At 42.6% G+C, this 19,301-nt stretch overlaps 1 protein-coding gene across 28 annotated transcripts in view; it reads left to right on the top strand.

The window, feature by feature from the left end:
- The window catches only part of ZBTB20 (zinc finger and BTB domain containing 20), an 891,891-nt gene that overhangs the window by 812,942 nt on the left and 59,648 nt on the right, over positions 1–19,301 (top strand). For 21 of the 28 annotated variants that reach the window (XM_055429282.2, XM_055429604.2, XM_088837148.1 and 18 more), the window contains 3 exons: positions 3,886–3,986; positions 12,266–12,430; positions 12,815–13,002. In XM_055429282.2, the coding sequence (XP_055285257.2) occupies positions 12,420–12,430; positions 12,815–13,002 (199 nt within the window). In that variant the 5' untranslated portion in view covers positions 3,886–3,986; positions 12,266–12,419. The remainder of the gene's footprint in view (positions 1–3,885; positions 3,987–12,265; positions 12,431–12,814; positions 13,003–19,301) is intronic. The other 7 variants (XM_055430885.2, XM_055430809.2, XM_055431133.2 and 4 more) reach the window with 2 other exon arrangements.

The raw sequence follows: 19,301 nt of genomic DNA, 5'->3' as shown, positions 1-19,301 counted from the left end.
GTAGCTTGATAGGGATTGCATTGAGTGTATAAATTACTTTGGGTAGTATACTCATTTTTACAATATTTATTCTTCCAGTCCACGAACATGGCATATTTCTCCATCTATTAGTGTCCTCTTTGATTACTTTCACTAGTGTTATATAGTTTTCTATGTACAAGTCTTTTGTTTCCTTAGGTAGATATATTCCTAAGTATTTAATTCTTTTCGTTGCAACAGTGAATAGAATAGTTTCCTTAATTTCTCTTTCTATTTTCTCATTATTAGTGTATAGGAATGCAAGGGATTTCTGTGTGTTGATTTTATATCCTGCAACTTTACTGTATTCATTGATTAGCTCTAGTAGTTTTCTGGTTGAGTCTTTAGGGTTTTCTGTGTAGAGGATCATGTCATCAGCAAACAGTGAAAGTTTTACTTGTTCTTTTCCAATTTGTATTCCTTTTATGTCTTTTTCTGCTCTGATTGCTGTAGCCAAAACTTCCAGAACTATGTTGAATAGTAGTGGTGAGAGTGGGCACCCTTGTCTTGTTCCTGACTTTAGGGGAAATGCTTTCAGTTTTTCACCATTGAGGATAATGTTTGCTGTGGGTTTGTCATATATAGCTTTTATTATGTCGAGATATGTCCCTTCTATTCCCACTTTCTGGAAGGTTTTTATCATAAATGGCTGTTGAATTTTGTCGAAGGCTTTCTCTGCATCTATTGAGATAATCATATGATTTTTATTTTTCAGTTTGTTAATGTGGTGTATTACGTTGATTGATTTGCGGATATTGAAGAATCCTTGCATTCCTGGGATAAAGCCCACTTGGTCATGATGTATGATCTTCTTGATGTGTTGTTGGATTCTGATTGCTAGAATTTTGTTCAGGATTTTTGCCTCTGTGTTCATCAGTGATATTGGCCTGTAGTTTTCTTTTTTTGTGGGGTCTTTACCAGGTTTTGGGATTAGGGTGATGGTGGCCTCGTAGAATGAGTTTGGAAGTTTCCCTTCCTCAGCAATTTTCTGGAAGAGTTTGAGTAGAATAGGTGTTAGCTCTTCTCTAAATTTTTGGTAGAATTCAGCTGTGAAGCCGTCTGGACCTGGGCTTTTGTTTGCTGGAAGATTTCTGATTACAGCCTCAATTTCCGTGCTTGTGATGGGTCTGTTCAGATTTTCTATTTCTTCCTGGTTCAGTTTTGGAAAGGTGTACTTTTCTAGGAATTTGTCCATTTCTTCCAGGTTATTCATTTTATTGCCATATAATTGCTGATAGTATTCTCTAATAATCCTTTGTATTTCTGTGTTGTCGGTTGTGATCTCTCCATTTTCATTTCTAATTTTATTGATTTGGTTCTTCTCCCTTTGATTCTTGATGAGTCTGACTAGTGGTTTGTCAATTTTATTTACCTTCTCAAAGAACCAGCTTTTGGCTTTGTTGATTTTTGCTATGGTCTCTTTTGTTTCTTTTGCATTAATCTTAAACGTGGATAGCAGATAGCTGCCGAGTGCTAAGCTGTGTGCAAGGCATTGCGCATAATGGGGTAAAAGAGAGTAAAAATGGCCTCTGCCTTCGAGAAGCCTAAGCAGGAGGAAATAATACACAAATGAATATTAGAGTCCATAGGACATATAAGGGCTTTCCCGCTGGCTCAGACCGTAAAGAATCCAACTTCAATGCCAGAGACCTGTGTTTGGCCCCTGGGTCAGGAAGATCCCCTGGAGGAGGAAATGGCAACCCACCTCAGTATTTTTGCCTGGAGAATTCCATGGACAGAGAAACCTGACGGGCTACTGTCCATGGGGACACAAAGAGTCAGACACAAATAAGCAACTAACGCTTTCTTTTCCTTTTTCATAGAATGTGCAAAGGGAACAGTGCAAAAAGTTCTTTAGGATTCAAGAAAGGGCACTTTCCTTTGGGAAATGTCTTATAAGTGAGATGGTATTTGGATTGCCCGTAAGGAAGCTCTACTGCAGATGTTAGGAAACGGGGGGAAAGACCATGACCCTGATGGGAAGGAATGGAGCTTCTGCAATGTAGAATGGACTATAGAAAAAAAGAAGGAAGTTAGAATGGGGCTATATTGTAGAAACCTTAAATGCCAAGTCGAGAAGTCTGCATTTAATCCAGCAAAGAGCAAAAGAATGGTACTTCAGAACAGTAAATGCATTACTGGTATGAAGGACGAACAAGAGGTAAAGAGGATCTGGAGGAAGGGAAGCCAAGTAGGAGGCACTCATAGAAGTCCAGGCAACAGATGATAAAGGGATAAAAAGTGAGTATTGATTCACAGCCTGAGTAAAAACCACAGGACTTGGCAGCTTGTTGGTTATGGGAAATGAAAGAAAAGGTGGAATTAAACAAGACTCCTCGACTGTAGGCACAAGTAACTGGAGGGAAATGGTACCGATAGCAGGAAATGGGAAGACTAGAGAAGGCACTTATTTTGAGGGAAAAGCAATGAATTCTGCTTGAAACTTTCTAAGTTAGAAGTGCCTGTGCAGTGTATGATGGAGATGTGAGCTGCTCGAAGCTAGAGGCCCCATCTTATTCCTCTTTTCCAGGTGCCTGATAGAGTCTACGTAAACAGTGAATGAACGAACAAACAAGCAAATGCATCAGTGAACCAATAACCAGCAGTTATTTAGCATATGTGTCTGGAGCTCTGTAGACAAGGGAACTAAAGATAGCCATGAGGGTGTTCTCTATGGAGAGGTGATTGTTGAGGCCGTGGAGGGTGGGTGTGTAGGCCAAGCTTGTGAAGAGTATCCTGAGGTATGTCTGCATTTGGGGAAAGAGAAGAGGCCAGGGAAGGAAGCAGAAGAGAGAAGAGAGCGGGAGCGAGTCAGGATGGGGCCGTCTCCTGATGAGAAGGGAGGAGAGCTTCCAGAATAAAGTGGTCATCAGGCCCAGGTGACCGAAGGGCCAAGGCCTGGGAAAAGACCTCTGGGAATGAGTCTCTGAGACAGATGGGAGTCCATTCTGTAACCCTTGAGGCTGCACTCCTCAGGGTTAGTGGACGCTGCAGGAAACAGACTGTGGTGAAGGGTGGCAAGAAGGCAAGAGGTCAGAAACATGTTTGGGTCAGTGGGCATCTGTAAGACAAGCAAGAATCTTGGAGCAACAAAGAGGGAGAGACTGAGGGGGAATGAGCATTGGAGGAGTCAGCTGTAGCCAGGTGCAGGGGCAGAATCCGGTGCCTGATGATCTGAGGTGGAGCTGATGTAATAATAATAGAAATAAAGGAGTGTTAGAAAGTGTTAGTCGCTCAGTCGTGTCCAACTCTTTGCAACCCTGTGGACTGTAGCCCTCCAGGCTCCTCCATTCATGGGATTCTCCAGGCAAGAATACTGGTATGGGTTGCCATTTCCCTCTACAGGGGATCTTCTGGACCCAGGGATTGAACACAGGTCTCCTGCATTGCTGTCAGACTCTTTACCGTCTGAGCCACCAGGGAAGCCCAGAAATAAAAATAAATAGAAATAAACTGAGCAATAAATGTAATGCATTTGAATCATCTGAAACCATCCCCCTCCCCCCGGTCCATGGGAAAATTGTCTTCCACGAAACTGGTCCCTGGTGCCAAAAGGTTGGGGACCACAGCTCTACCCTCACCCTCAGCTCCAACTTAGGACCAATGTCAGCTCCAACATCAGCTCCGTCAGCACTGGCGATTGCTATTGACGTTCTCACACCAGACAGGTAGTCAGGTAGAAATGCTGAAAATGGGGCCTGGACAACACTATCTCCATCTCCCTCCCCTAACTTGCCAGGTCCCTGGTGCAAAATGCATAACCAGACTCTCAACCAAGTCCCAGGGTTCTGTCTCTCTCAGAACTAGTGATCTCCATCACCTCCTCCTTTGACAGCCTTATTTTCGTTTGTCTCTTGTCTGATCCAGATGCAGCCGCTCTGTGTTCCCTGCCCCAATGAACAGCTGCACTAGGCCCAAGCCTTGGAGTGATTTACCTGAAGAGTGACACCATTTATTTGAAAACTACTGTGAGTACATTATGCCTCCAATGAAAGGCTTCTCAGTTGACTTTGTTTAATTTAAAAAAAAAAAAAGCACTCACAATTGTAAGAGCAGATGAAATTTTAGATGGCTTCATCTCTTGGATGCAGTGAGGTAACCAGACTCAGTCCTGAGGTGCCCACACTGGTTCTCGGCTTCCAGCCTGCAGGGCGAGCCCTGGGCAGCATCGCGCCCGCTTCCCAGGTGGCTGGGCTGAGCTGCATGCACTTTGCAGGGACCAGTGCTGTTCTGCTGGGTCATCCGTGCCTCGGCCTGAAGACATGGCAGCTTCAGCCCTCTCTGTTTGCCTCTCGTCGCCCTTCTGTGCTGCTCTGTTGCATCTTGCTGCAGCTTGTCATTTCACGCTGCCCTGGTTGCATTTGTGAGCCAGCTTTCTGTGCCCATGTCCATCTGTGATGTGGCTGCCTCTCTGTGCCCCCATGCTGTGGTCTCCTTGCTACCCAAGGGGCCAACACCCACCCTTGTGTCTGTGGGCTCTTCAGCCACATCTCTAAACCATTGTGCCCAGGTCCGCTCTGCCCTCTGGATGCAAGGCTCAGGGTACTCAGTTGAGTTCCCTTCAAGTCAGACATTTACATAGGAGAAGTACAACCCTTGCAAGTCAAGTTGAAGAAGTAAGTTGGGATAGGAGCTAGACGCCAACAGGAAATCCTGATGAAAGAGTGACATCAAGTTTTGATTAATCATTGCTAGAAGTAGTGGATAAATACATGCCTTCTTTCACTAGAAAAGCTAGAACTTTAAATTATTTAGAGGCTATGTGTGCAAAATAATTATACATTTTAAAACAAAACTCATGCTGGTTGTTGTACTTGCTCGTTTTCCTGTACAGTGTGAGGCAGGTAATGGGATGGTGTTTTACAGACATCTCTGTTACTGGAAAATGCTAAACCTAGGAAACTAACATCTCTCCCAGGGCTTCAGGTAGGATTTTCACATTCATATTCTCTATGTCTTTAGCTACTCTGGGCACAAATCAAACCCAAAGAGGAGGAAGTTAAGGTTTTGTATTGCTTTGTTTTGCTTTGCTTTCTGCCTTTCACGCTGTCAGTCACCTGGATTGTAACTGGTGGTAGTGGATGTGTCAATGAGAGTCAGGCCTGCCTGGCCAGAATAGAGACCGAGCTATCAGACTGATCCACAGGGCTAATGGGCTGGAGGAACTGGGGACTACAGACATGACAAAAGGTCAAACATAGTGTCCTCATTCTGTACCCAAGTGAGCAACTTGCTTGTGTAAACACCGTCATCCTTAAGTTCAAGCGGAAGAATGCCTTAGCAATCCCCACATCCGGACAGCTTTCCCAGTTTGTTTCCATCACAGAGCACAGTACCGCAAACACAAGGGTACAGCTGGTTTCAAAGTCTCAGCCTGGTTTATTCTTTGGGAGGGAAAAGATTCTGGATTCTAGAGAATCCAGAATCAGGACAGAAACTGGGACCTAAAATCTCCTAAAAATTTCTAGGAAGCCCACAAGGGAGCCTCTGTGCCAAACACCAGTGCCTGTATTCATGATTTGCAGGACCTTGAGGATAGAAACGTTGGGTTCTGATTCTTGCAGCCTTTGCTTTGCAGAAGCTCATCTTCCTCATATGTAAAAGAGAAATAATAATGAAACTTACAGAGGCTTGCTTGGTGCAAAACCTTCATTCAGTAAGGTGAATATGGTATAAACGTTGCTCAGATGCTCAGTTGTGTCTGACTCTTTGTGACCCCATGGACTGTAGTCCTGCAGGCTCTTCTGTCCACAGAATTCTCCCAGCAAGAACACAGGCAACCCACAGTTGCCATTTCCTCCTCCAGGGTATCTTCCCAACCCAGGGATCGAACCAATATCTCTTAAGTCTCCTCCACTGGCAGGCGGGTTCTTTACAAACTAGCACCACCTGGGAAATCCGGTATGGTATAAAAATGTGTTTTAATTACAAATGAATCCCTCTCTAAGGGTTTACAATGCCCGGGTGAAGTCTCAAGGCTTGAAGGGTGAGTAAGGAGGAGGTAAGTGTTAGATTTTAAAACCTACCTACTCCCATAACACCTGCACAACCAGGCTCAGCAACCTGCCTACTTACCTGGATTGTTGCAATGACTAAACGAGCTAATGTATGTATAGTGTCTGGCGCAGCAGACGTGCGTATATTTACTCAGTCAACTAAAATTTACTGGGTATTTGCCAAGGGCCAGGCACTGTTCTAGGGACCAGAAGTATGGCAGCAAATAAAACAAACCTAAATCCCTGCTCTCACAGAGCTTATGTTGTTTTCTTCCCCCATAAATTGCAAATAGACAAAATAGGCACTTGGACACTAAGAAAGAATTGCTTTCATTTTATTTGCTGCGCCTTTCCTTCTGGAAAGTATAATGGGAGAGAAGGTAAAGGATATGGAGAGGGGAGAAATAGTATGCTAATCCATCCCTCCCTCACCCCTGACACACATGCAAAACCATAGAACATTCCCTGCCCTGTTACATGGCCCAGGAGAATGACGTTTCCAGATTACGACACCCAGGCTGCCTTTTTCTCTGGCTACCTTTGAATTTGGCCAAAAGGAGCCAAAAGATGCTTGCTCCTTGAAAGAAAAGCTATGACAAACCTAGACAGTGTATTAAAAAGCAGAGACATCACTTTGCCAACAAAGGTCTATTATATAGTCAAAGCTGTGGCTTTTCCAGTACTCATGCACAGATGTGAGAGTTGGACCATGAAGAAGGCTGAGCACCAAAGAATTGATGCTTTCCAATGGTTGTGCTGGAGAAGACTGTTGAGAGTTTCTTGTACAGCATGGAGTTCAAACCAGTCAATCCTAAAGAAAATCAACCCTGAATATTCGTTGGAAGGACTAATGCTGAAGCTGAAGCTCCAGTAATTTGGCGCCTCATGCAAAGAGCTGACTCGTAGAAAAGACCCTGATGCTGGGAAAGATTGAAGGCAGGAGGAGAAGGGGGTAACAGAGGATGAGGTAGTTGGATGGCATCACCAACTCAATGGACATGAGTTTGAGTAAACTCCGGGAGATGGTGAAGGACAGGGAGGCCTGGCGTGCTGCAGTCCGTGGGGTCACAAAGAGTCGGACACAACTGAACAACAACAGCAAGAGACAGGAGAGTAGGGTCAGGGTACTTCTCAGTCAGGCCCCTCCCCAACTCCAGTTCTGACTGGACGTGGGGCGCTCCATACCTTTCCTCACCCCCTCGGATTAGCAGTTTAAAGCTGAGAGTGACAACCTCGCACTGTTGCTAGTCCTTGGTGCATCACTTCCCTAGAGGGCCCCTTAACCTCCTCTGTACCTCAGTAGAGAGTCCTTTCATTAAACTCTCTTCAGTTAAAACCTTTCAGCGTGCCATCTGTTTCTTGCCAAGATCCTGACTGATACAGAGAGGGAGAAATATACTGAAAAACATTGTAAATCAACCTTGCCAAGAAGGTTAAAAAAAATTGAATAAAATATTTTAATCATGAAAACATCTTAAATGGATCTGAGAACATTAGACCAAGCGGTGAAAGGATAAACTGTAAGAAAACGTGATAAGCTAGAGTGCCAAAGGTTGGTTTCAATGAATAGACCATAGTGCTCAGGTTTGATGGGCTTCTCTAGGCCAAGTGTAGCTTGCTTGACCCCCAACTTCAAGAGGAGCTAATGGTGTAGTAGCAGCAATGACAAACACACGAACAGAAAGAAGGTGTCAGGAGGGTGATACTGTAAAAAAAAAAAAAAAAGTGTTGAAGAGGAGACTGCTTATCCTAGCATTCTTTCCGCCTTTGCTACAATTATAATCCATTTGCCCCTGCCCAAATCTAGATATTTTAGAAGATGACTAAGATAAAAGAATCGCCTCCTTCCAGCTGAAATGAAAACTGCAGAACCGACACTCTGTGAAAGAGCTACCCTCCCAGGGCACTGACTGTGTGCCAGCGCTGTGCCCACCACTCAACAGGAATTATTTAACCTTCACATCAACTTCCCAGATGGTGCTAGTGGTAAAGAACCCACCTGCCAGTGCAAGAAACACAAGAGACCCAGGTTCAATCCTTGGGTTAGGAAGATCCCCTGGGGAAGGAAATGGCAACCCACTCCAGTATCTTACCTGGAGAATTGCATGGACAGAGGAGCCTGGCAGGCTACAGTCCATGGGGTCACAAAGAGTCAAACACGACTGAAGCGACTTAGCATTGCATAGCATAGCAGCCCTAGAATGTTCATTATTTCCATTTTACAGATGAGGAAACAGGCCCAGAGAGGCAGAGGAATCTGCCTCAGGTACACGGCTACTGGATGGTAGAGTTCAGTTCTACTGCCAGCCCCCACTGAGGTGGTTCGTTACCACCTCCCCTTTGCCCTCCTCCCCAAATACTGTACTAAGCCTCTTCCATGTATTATTGGGAAGCAGAATAAGGAAAAGATTACCACACCAAAAAGATGGGGGACAGGCAGGGCAGGGGTCAAAATTGTCATGATCCAGTGACTCAGTATTTATGAAAAAGGGGTTTTAATTCTTTTCCACTCAACCAGGCTGATGAGTGGAAGGCATGTTAATGTGCAGGAGAGGGTGGGAGCCCAGTGAAGAGAGAAAATTGGTGAAGAGAACACTCTCCTTCAGCAGCCCCCGAAGACTGATGAGAGCTGACAGAGATAAAATATTTATTTTCCATATGTCGCAGAGAGCATTGCCATCGCTGTATGTGTGCAATATGTGCAAAGAAGTGTGAAATCTATACATCAAATGCCACCAATCTAGTTAATTTCCATGCATTTAACATGCTTATTACCTACCATCTCCTCAATATGTTTTCATGTATATTTCTTGCCACATACAATATGGTCTAGTAAGGAAAGAGCCAACATCACCCACAACCTTACTCACTGCTATGTTTCAGCCCCAAACTTGTTGCCATGGCCAGCACAATGAGAGCTAAATACCAGTAGGTCCTGCTGGCCAGCTCAACCACCCGTCACCTTAAATAGCCTTCCCACTCCTCGAAGCAGCCTTTTTCTCGTAACAGAAGTGTTTGCTGTGGCGAGATGAAAATGTTTTTGTTCTCTCTGGATAATTGGGAGATAGTCAGCATGTCAGAACTGACCGTTGAAAGGCAGGTGCCTGTGGCCACACTTTTTTTTTTTTTTTGAAAGCAGAGCTCCACCAGTGTGGCGGGAGGAAGTGCACAATGATTGGTCTGTTTCTCTGTGGAAATGTTCAGGGTACACCCAGTTTTGCTTTGCATATATTTACGAAACATCTGCCCTTTTCTTGTTCTTAAATCCTTCCCCCTCACCAGCCCCCTTTCCCCTTTCTCCCAATTTCTCTCTTTGTTTTCATTGGCTCGTCTAACTTTTTCATTGGAGCTTTCATTTTCCGGTTGAGGGGCGACTTCATCAGAGTGTATAATTTTAACATCGAGGCGGGAGGGAGAGAGGGAGAGAGAGTGTGGGAAGTGGGAGGCGAGAGGGAGAGAAACAGAAAAGAAAGAAGGAAGCTAAGCGGCCAGAGAGCTTGGCAAACCAGCCTTTGGCATGGTGACCAGGAGGAAGGTTCTGGTCTGGTGGGGAGTTTGCCTGACACTCTGCCTGGAGTCAGCTGGTGCGCTGCTGCCCTCTAAAGGCTCCAGGGACTAGTACACAGCTTCTAAGGCTTGGTGAGACTTGCCCTCGAATATGCCATGTTCATGTAATTCTTTTACACGACCAAAGAAGGTATTTTCAGTTAATTACTACAGGACTTCCTTTTTCTTCCTCAATAAAATATGAGCTGCAAAACTAGGGTCAAAATAACAGCACCTGTGCACGTCTAAATGTAGATGGTTGCTATGTTTTAGAGTTTCTCAGCTCTGGAAAAAGGAGTCCACTATTAGAGACAGTGAGATGGAAAATGCATTGTTTCTAAGGTCAGTGAATGTCTCTCTGGTATGTGCAGTTGGGAAACAGCCCAGTGGTCTAAGAACAAGTAAAGGGATTTTAGGCAAATGAAGGAGCCAAAAGGTTGAGTTTTCAATATTCTCTATTCGTAGAGATGGTTTCAGTGTCTCTGTGCTATGAATGGTCCCCAGAGGTGATCCTTGAGATGACAGACAGGAGGGTATGATGCAAGATGTCAGGTGTGAGGCAGGATCAAATCTAGAGAAGGAAGTGATGCCATCGATAGAACAATACAACTTCTGCAAAGTTAAAATGAAAGAGTAATGTTGGTGGGCTGGCCATACACTCACGTTTGAAAGACGGCTTCTTCAATTTCCTGAAAGAAACCAAGGAAATTAGTACATCAGAAACTAGCCTAGACCTTATTTATGAACATCAGAAATAAATTTTTTATGTTAAGTGATGTCTGCCATTAGTGTTTCATCTCGATATTTAAATGACCCATGAGGACCAGCCTAGCTTTAGCGGGCAAAATGGTCCTACTCTTATCAAATGTACTTCATGGATTCCAAGGAAAACAGCCTGTCAAGGTAGATTTCCCTGCTGCATAAAGAGTAGGAAACTTAATTTGGATTCAGACTATAACTATTCTCAAAATATACTTTAATTTCAACTCAATTTCATTCCATCAACAAACCTATATTGAATGACAGCTTTGTCTAAGCTACTCTGCTTAACGGTATACACTAGACAGCAAATCTGGGAGGGGGGCAGAAACCAGGCTTGTTTTATTTCCAAGCCCATGCTGGCACATTGCAGGCACGTAGTAAGTATTTGTGGAGTGAATACATGAATAAATGAATAGGTGGAGGGAAGGAAGAAGGAACGAATGGGTGAATGCAGGGAGTTCAAAAATAACTATGATGTTTTTTACCCTCAGAGAGTTTGTAGTCTAATATACATGGAATTCACCTGGGGTGTCAGCCTGACATGGTCATTCAGATTCGTGAAAGCAAAGCTGTGGCAGTAGAGAATTCAAGGAGGATGGGAGTCAGAAAGTAAACAACAGTCGAAATAAAAAGTGTTAAGGTGATAGCAATGCAAAGAGAAAGAAAACATAGGTGTGCAAAATATGAAGGATGCACGATTGTCAGGACTTGACAAAATGGCTTTAAGGCAGAGGAAGACGTGTGACCTGAGGTGTCCGACACGGTGACAAACCTGGTGACAGACAGCAGTGAGAGAAATAGGGACTGTAAAGGAAGTGTTGATTTTCATGAAGAAAAAGCAGTTGGGTTTTGGGAACTCTAATCTTGGGTACTTCCTTACACTGAAAACCAGAAACCAGTTCCCAGAGGCCCACATAGACACTCAAGATTTGGAGGTTCATTCCTTAGTCACCATTTGATAGTAAAGGATTGCAGTTTGTTGCTTTTGTATTGGCTTCCTCCATCCTAAAAATATGTCTAAACGCTCTCCCTCTATTTTCATCTTCACCATGCCATCTCTGCCTCCTGCCCTCTGGAAAAGCAGATTTGATTTCACAACCTGTTGGACCAGAAACACAGCATGCTAATTCATAACACCATATTCTGCGAGGGCAGATTTAACTACCCAGTACAACAAATTTCGATACAAAATATTCTGTATAACAAGTCCATTGCCATGCTTAGAGAAACAAGGGAAACATGGGAACAGACCCACTTACAACAAATTCTGTACCGCACATAATCTTCTACCAGAAAATATTTTTAAAAAATACTTTCTCTGTTCACTATACTATGATGATAGAAAAAGCTTAGAGCCAAGGAAACTGGTGGGGGTGGGTGGGGCGGTGTTCAGAGTATGACAAATAATTTAATTTGACTAGGGCCAAGGGTGCATGCAGCCTAAGCTAAGTATGTATTCATTTATATCAGTTGCATGGTCCTAGGGAGGGGAGCTGACTGATGGTTGAGCTCTGCCGCTTCCTATTCCTGGTCCCAAATCACAATTACTTTCGACTTCCCTTCACCCTTCTCTTCCCAAGTACACAGTCACACTCCTGCACTCCAGGATCATGCACTAAATTATTTTTTAAAAAGGGAATCTTTAAGCTTCAGATGAGTAAAGAGTTGGAATAGAGGATCTCTATGTGACATCTTCCTTCTTTACCTGCTGGAGTCTAAGCTCTTTTCACTTTTCATTTGCTGCTCTAACAAAGTTTTTCACCACTACCCCTCTCATTGTTACAGCCTGCAAGTTTAGATTGTGATTTGAAATTATGTGTTGCTCTAAAACAAAATCTAATAATAGCAAGAAAGTTGACTGTTCCGTAATGTGTTCCATCAATAGAAACTGAAAACCAGAAGGAAACTTTAAGGCCTCCTAATCCAAGCCCTTTATTTTACAGATGAGGAAACTGAAGCCCAGAGAGGTGAAGTGAGGTGTCCAAGTGCCACACAGCAAGTTAGAGGCACAGCTAGTACCATAGCTCAAGTCTCCTGACTCCCAGTCCAGTGCTCCTCCCGTTACTCCACGGGTCCTGTCTCTAAGCTTCCTGACAAATGCTAGAACGGTAAAGCCTCCACTAGTATTTTTCCAGACCATGTTAAAACTCTTACGGGGGGAAGAAAGGATGCTTTCTTGGATAATGTCAGCCATACGTAGCTCAAGCTGTCTAAAGTTCTGGGACAGGGTCTTTTTATGCAGCCAACAGAGTCCAAATGTGGTGCTGTTTGCTTGGCCCATATGCTTTCATGTGTTCCCAGTTAGGCCATTACTGGAGGGAAAAAAAAAAAAAAACACAAGAATCAGCTTGTTTTAAAACAAGGGACATACTGGACTCCTTCCCATCCCCCCTCAGAAAAAAAAAAAATCAAGTTATCTTTAACAGATTCTAAAAATGCCTTTTCCCAAATATGCAGTCAGTTCCTTCAAAGGGCCCTTTGTTTATTTTCAGGAAGAAACCCAAGACAGCTGAAAACCAGAAGGCATCTGAGGAGAATGAGATTACTCAGCCGGGTGGATCCAGCGCCAAGCCGGGCCTTCCCTGCCTGAACTTTGAAGCTGTTTTGTCTCCAGGCCCAGCCCTCATCCACTCAACACATTCACTGACAAACTCGCACGCTCATACCGGGTCATCTGACTGTGAGTACACCACTTACACCACGGAGGTGATGGTGTCTCCACGGTACTTGCAGCAGGCTTCTCCCCCCGGGTTCGGGTTTTTCTGCATTCAGAGCAAGCTGTTTCCATTTGGTCTTCCAAAGTAGCCAAAAGTAACTTGCCACCATTTTGAGTCAGCTAACATCTATATTTTCAAAGCTAGAGTGTGTTTTAAAACCAGGTGACCAGCCATTTGGCCTCAAAAGGCGGATTAATTCCACAAACCGCATTCTCTTTCATAACATTAACTCAAAAACAGAAGCCGTGTTGCTATTTTCTAATTATTCTTTTGTCCCCATGATCTGAATAATGGTACTTCCATCATGATGAAATTCAACAACCAAATATGGACCTCAAAAGGAAACTTCCATTTTGAAATTACATAACACAAGTCAGCTTTGCATTAGTTATTGTAGCTTGGCTGAATTTCTCTTTCCAGTTTTTAATTTATTTTGAAGTGGTTAAAGGACAGCATAAATTTACAGAAGAAAAGAGAATGGCTTCCAAGAATTCAGAAGCCACCCAGACTTCACGTAGCCAATAAGGATTCAGGTTAAAAATATTTTTTAATTAAAAAAACTGCCTACGGGCTAAATTTGGAAATGGGCAGCTTAATGAGATTGTCGCTATTGAAATCACTCCATTGCTGTTTATTTTTGCTGTCTTCCCACTAATCTGAGAGTCACTTCTTCAAATTCTATTTTAAGAAAGTTGATAAATCACGTTTAGAAGATATTTTCTCTTTCTGAAACATAATTCAGTACTTCAGAGAGAAAGCAACACGTATGTTGACGATGGAAGGGAGTAGGATAACTTGGAGTCCATTGGAAAAGAATATTCCTTTTATTCCAACAGCTATTCAGAACTGACCTCCAAAATGATGTCAGGCAGAAAGCTGGAGTCTTCTTCTTTGGATTAAGCTAAGACCGAGAAAGTTTTCTTTTCAAAAAAAGAACTCCATTTATCCTGTCCACAAAGCAAAAATTATTAATTAGGAAATGAGATTCTAAATCTCCTATTGTTATTTTTCTGACAAAGCAAACATAAAACTTCGCAGAAAGGGCGAGAGGTGAATGAGGCTGGGACATTCCATTCTGTACTTTCTTCCTCATAATAGCCTCTAGATAAAGGGACCCCACCTTGTTCTAGCCCATGACTGAACTGAGACCACACTTCAGCTGTCTCAAGAAAACGAAACGAGAAATAACAAGAGCCAAGTCTCTGCGACCTGTGTGTATTGTATACCAAGCTGCTGATTCCATAGAGAAACTTGGGGGTCAGAAGTGGGGACTGTGTTCTGTGGACCGTCAAAATAGTAACATTCTTGGCCTTCTTGCCTGGCAGTCTCCAGCCTAATAGTAATTACAGGAAGAATTGGAAAATAGCATGGCACGGTGCCCATAGACATGTGCGCACTGTCCCTACCTACCAGGAAGGTAGCCTGTTCCTGTGGAGAAGGGCCTGGAGCTCCTGCATGCAGACCTCCAATGTCTGGCTTTCTGCCACAGCTTATGGGGAAGATTACATAGAATGGCCTTAGCCCAGAAATCCCGTTACAGCCAAATGAATGTTTTGCCGAATAGAAAGAAACAGCACTGGGCTGTTGATTATACTTTACCATAAGCATCCTTTGGCCAGCCCGTGGCATTAACATGAAATATGTACAAGGAGCAGCCCCTTGGTGACCCTGAGAAAGCTAGTGGATCTGAGCTCTGTTAGGCCTGAATGCCGTTGGAAGGGGAACAAATAGGGAGGAGAAACCTAATCTCCAGCTGTTCAGAAAGTCATTCTGATTTTGCCATTAAGATGTGTAGGTCTTTTCTGCTCCAACCTGTTGTTTAGATTGATTATACTTTTCTCCAAATATATTTGGATTGTAGTTTGTCCTGATTTGAGCCTACACTTAGAAGAAAATTGTTTTGAGGAAAGATTCACAGAAATCTGTCCATTTGGAGATTGCTTGAGAGAAGACAGGAAAGAGATTTATTTTAAGCTGTTAAAATTTTTGGATGCTCTTCTTGCATTCAAGAGAATTTTTTTTTCTTACTTTCAAATGTCATTCTTACCATAGATTAATTTAAAAGCCTAATTTCTTTAAGGTAAAATATTCAGTTTCTATTTAGAACTAACAGATTTGGGGCATTTAAAAATAGTGCCCTTGACTTGTTAGTATCTTTAACTTCAGAAACATTCCACCAGTATGTGGTGTTCTGAGTGTTTGCAAGTGCCTGAATTTTTATAGCACCTTTTTATTTGTCATGTGTTTAGCAAAATTATTCTTAGGCATTGCTTAATGACCATTTTCTGTCAGTCATTATAATTCTTCCCAATTTACAGATGAGAAAACTGAGAAAATTGATACCCATATAGATGAATGCTTGATAATTAGGGGGAGGAGAGAGAGGGATGTTTGTGGATTTGCTGTCACTGTGAGCAACCAGAATTCTCTGTTCTGAGCCTGGAGATTGGATTCCTGGCTTGAAACAGGTTTCTTGAAAATGTGCAACTACTCGTATCGGTGACGAGGTTATAGAACACGATGGATAAGCATCCCCATGAATGCAAAGTCAGTTCTGCGTATGAACTGGTCAGGGTGGGCAACCCATGGCGTTGTTACCTCTAAAGGAGCCCATATTTTGGAACAAAAAGGACAAGTGTGACCTCTGAAATTCTCAGATGGCTATTTAACCTGCTGAGCCACTTCAAATCCAGCAAAAGATTCCAGTAAAAGTTAAAGCAAGAGGGAATATGGCTGAGAAATGCTTTCCTTGGTGAAGTGATGAGGTTAATATTACTACTGAAACATGTGCAGCTTTCCAGTGTGCCCACTATGATCACCTTCTAGAAATATTCCCCCACCACCCCTTAGCGTGTCACCTCCTCACCACTTCTAATAATCTCCTGGTAAACAAATGATGGTAATGGGAGCCGTTAAGATGAGCTTCGGAATGCAAAGGATATCGAACCCCTAGGTGTCTGCCAGAACAGTTTCCACTGCACAGGCTGAGGATGGGTGAAGCCAGGCTCTCCATTTAAACACTCCATTTAAACCTCGAAGTAGACTAAACCAAGGCAGGAGAGCAGTCGGACCTCTTCCCAGGAAAACCTTTCTTGACAGCTGTCAAGCCTAGCACATCTCAGTCATGTACATGTGACAGACACTTCCATTTTGTCTTCCTCCAGATAAGGCTCCCGAGTGGATTTCCCCCACCCGCTTTGGCCGCCTCCCTACTTTGGAAGGACTTAGTTTGATGTCCTTGTTTTGTTGGAAGCTGACATCTGTGGTTACTTACCTTCTCATGTCTTGCACTGGCCTCATCGGATTGTCTCATTTTTTGTGTCCTTGCCAAGATGCACTTATGCATTAACAGTTTTTATTTATTTTTAATTTAACCTTTACACATTACCAAACTGTTGTGTGGGCGGGTTTAACTTTAGCTCTGGAGGTAGCATGAATCTTAAGGGGCTGAGCGCTGTCGAGGGAGGAGGCGGGTGGTCTCTTCCTTTGCTCTCTCAGGCTGTCCACCTCACTTGGCCTTCCCCCTCCCAAACCTTTGCGTCAGTCCCCCAGACTGAAGATTTTAGTCCACTTGGTTCATTATGAACTTTTAAGCAATTTTTTACGAGAGCAAAACAAAGAGGATTTCTTTATGGCAAACTCCATTAATGCCACATTAAGGCTGACATTTTAATTACCCCAAAGTCAGGAAATGCAAAGTTCAGGTTCCCACAGCAACAGAAACTGTCCCCTTGAGTGCCGACATCACAGCGGATTCTTTCGTTCCCGGATTACACAACACCGGGCGCGGGGACATTGTTTTTTATCCACGTAGGTGGAAAGGAGCACAGCTTTTATCCTTTGTTTTTTTCCGGTAACTACAGTTGAGGATATGGGTCTTGAGCTTCCCTTCCCAAACCATCTATATGTATTATCCTGGAACGGAAGACGATTAGAGCTCTACATGTGCACACGGACAGAATTAAAGTTGCTGTGGGAACATTAACTCTGATTTCCGGACTTCCGTGCCAGTCACATTTAAACCATAATGTTGTAATTTTTGGCATGTAGTAAATGTGCATTTCATGTACACAGACAGAAAGAAGCATAAAATGTATTTTAAAGAGCAATTAATTACTAAGTTTGTGATTAAAAAACATTTGGTGCATGTTCCTTCCCATTTAGCATCAGCTGCTGGTCTTAGCCAGGCCTAATAGATGACATACTGTGTGTCATCCTGTATCTCAGATGTACTTACTGTATGTTCCTGTTCTTCTAGATAATTAATTCCCTTAGTAAAGCTGTAGGGGGAAAACAAAATGGAAGGAATATGCAAGCATGTAAATAGGGTAAAGGATATTTTGAAGGAAATGATTCATTTCTGCAAATAAACCTCTTAGTTCCTGATAAAGAGCCAGAAATCTGCTAAGTGGGTGTAGACAAAGGTTTCTGGCCACCTTGGAGCATCTGGTCCAGGGCCATCAGACAAACTTGAAAGCAGATTTCCCCTGAATTCCGGGCATGCCCAGTGGGGAAGTGATTTTACTCTGTAATAACTGTCCAGGCGTAAGGCTTCAAAAGTTGTCTTACTCTGTAACGGCTTTTCAGTCTATATTCAAACTGGAAAAGAAAAGTTGTAGGGACTCAGGTAAAATAGAAGTTTTTCCAAAGAACCCTTGATTTAGAGAGTAGTTTTTCATTCTTCAGATTTGAATCTGGTTGACCTATTTGTGTTAGAGAAGGAAGTGTTTCAAAGAGAACTGTTTGAACAGATTTGTTAGTGAAAAGAATTAGTAGCCATCCCCCCAGCCACAGTGTTGAAGAACACAAATGCTTGGAGCATTATTTGAAACTGGGGTGGATTTTTACTGAAGGGATGTGTCATCTAAACTCTCAGGTAAAGTAAATTTTAGGGGAACACGCTTATGGAGAAGTTGGACACAGGTTCTTGCTGCTGATTCATTATCCCTCCTGTCATGTATTTATTCCTTTTGTTTAGTTTGGTTGTGTGTCGTATTTAACCTTTAAGAGAAAGACTTCAGTTGTACAGAGCTCTGACTTGCTTTCACTTGGGCTGTCTGTACGTGTGAATGTATGTCTGGATGAGTGAAAACTACTCATGCAAGTTTGAAGGTCTCTTTGGCAAATTTGACTGCGTGTTCAGAAAGTTTCCAATCAGAAAGCTGATTCAGTTTAAAGCATTCCAAAAACTTCCTGAGGCACCTGTTCGCATGAAAAGATTGGATTTCTGCTGGAGGTGCTCAGAAGGCAGTGTTTATAACTGAAGATCTCTGTTTGGAGTGCCAAAAAATGAAAAACATTTTGGCCCCCAAAAAACCTTCTTAAATGTTCAAAATGTATCATCAAACAAAAGCTTCATTTGGATTCAAATGCGTGTATCTCAGCAGATGTGTCTAAACTAACTGGAATCCCACAGGAGCAGCTGAACTGGATTTTGGTATGTCTTGATAACTGAAAGAGTTATTCTTAGACTTTGGAAGGACAAAAATGGTCCATCTGTGAAGAACCGTAATAGAGACATGGCAAAAAACAGCATCCTCTGAAAGAGTTTATTTATGGAATTTAGGACAAGTTGGACAATCCTGAAAACATTGTGGGGTCACACTAATTTGCAGAAGAAATAGAGCCAAAATGCAATGAAATAAGTCACTACAGATCGTTATTATCTTATGGCTTTCTATTAATTTTCTAATAAGATTCCGTATCAGTTAAACAGTAAATAGAGCATCTTTGATGTAACTAAATGCTCTCATTATCCCCAGAGTGTCTCACATTTCTCTTTATTCTACTTCCTATAAAGAATTATATATTTACCTTTCCATCACTAACAGTTTAAACTTGTTTTTCCTGCTATTTCATTAACAAAGTAAACCTTTTACTTAATATGTGTGGGTTCATTTCTTTAAAGAGAGCCTTTCCCTTCTTTCCTTCTCTGAGTTAATTGACACATAATTTCTTTGGAATTATTTTTATTACCTATGATACCCTCTTATTTAGAGGTTTCAGTTCTTGATCCCACACTTATACATTAGAAGGCCAGTTAATTTTTTATTTGCTCTAATTTCCTAGAGTTTCCACATAGTATATCTGGGGACACATTTATTTTTATATTCATATATCTTGGAGTTTCATGTCATAATCTACTTTTTATAAAATTATCCCTCTTTTTAATAAAAATTATCCTTTCCCTACAATGCTAATGTAACTGGATCTCTTCCATGGCCAGGCAACTTCTGGAAGTCACTCCTATCTCCTTCACTCC

The sequence above is a fragment of the Moschus berezovskii genome, chromosome 1 (assembly GCF_049115385.1).
Source record: "Moschus berezovskii isolate FMDL1 chromosome 1, NW_MosBer_1.0, whole genome shotgun sequence".
Taxonomy (NCBI): domain Eukaryota; kingdom Metazoa; phylum Chordata; class Mammalia; order Artiodactyla; family Moschidae; genus Moschus; species Moschus berezovskii.
This window is presented reverse-complemented; position numbering and strand designations above follow the sequence as displayed.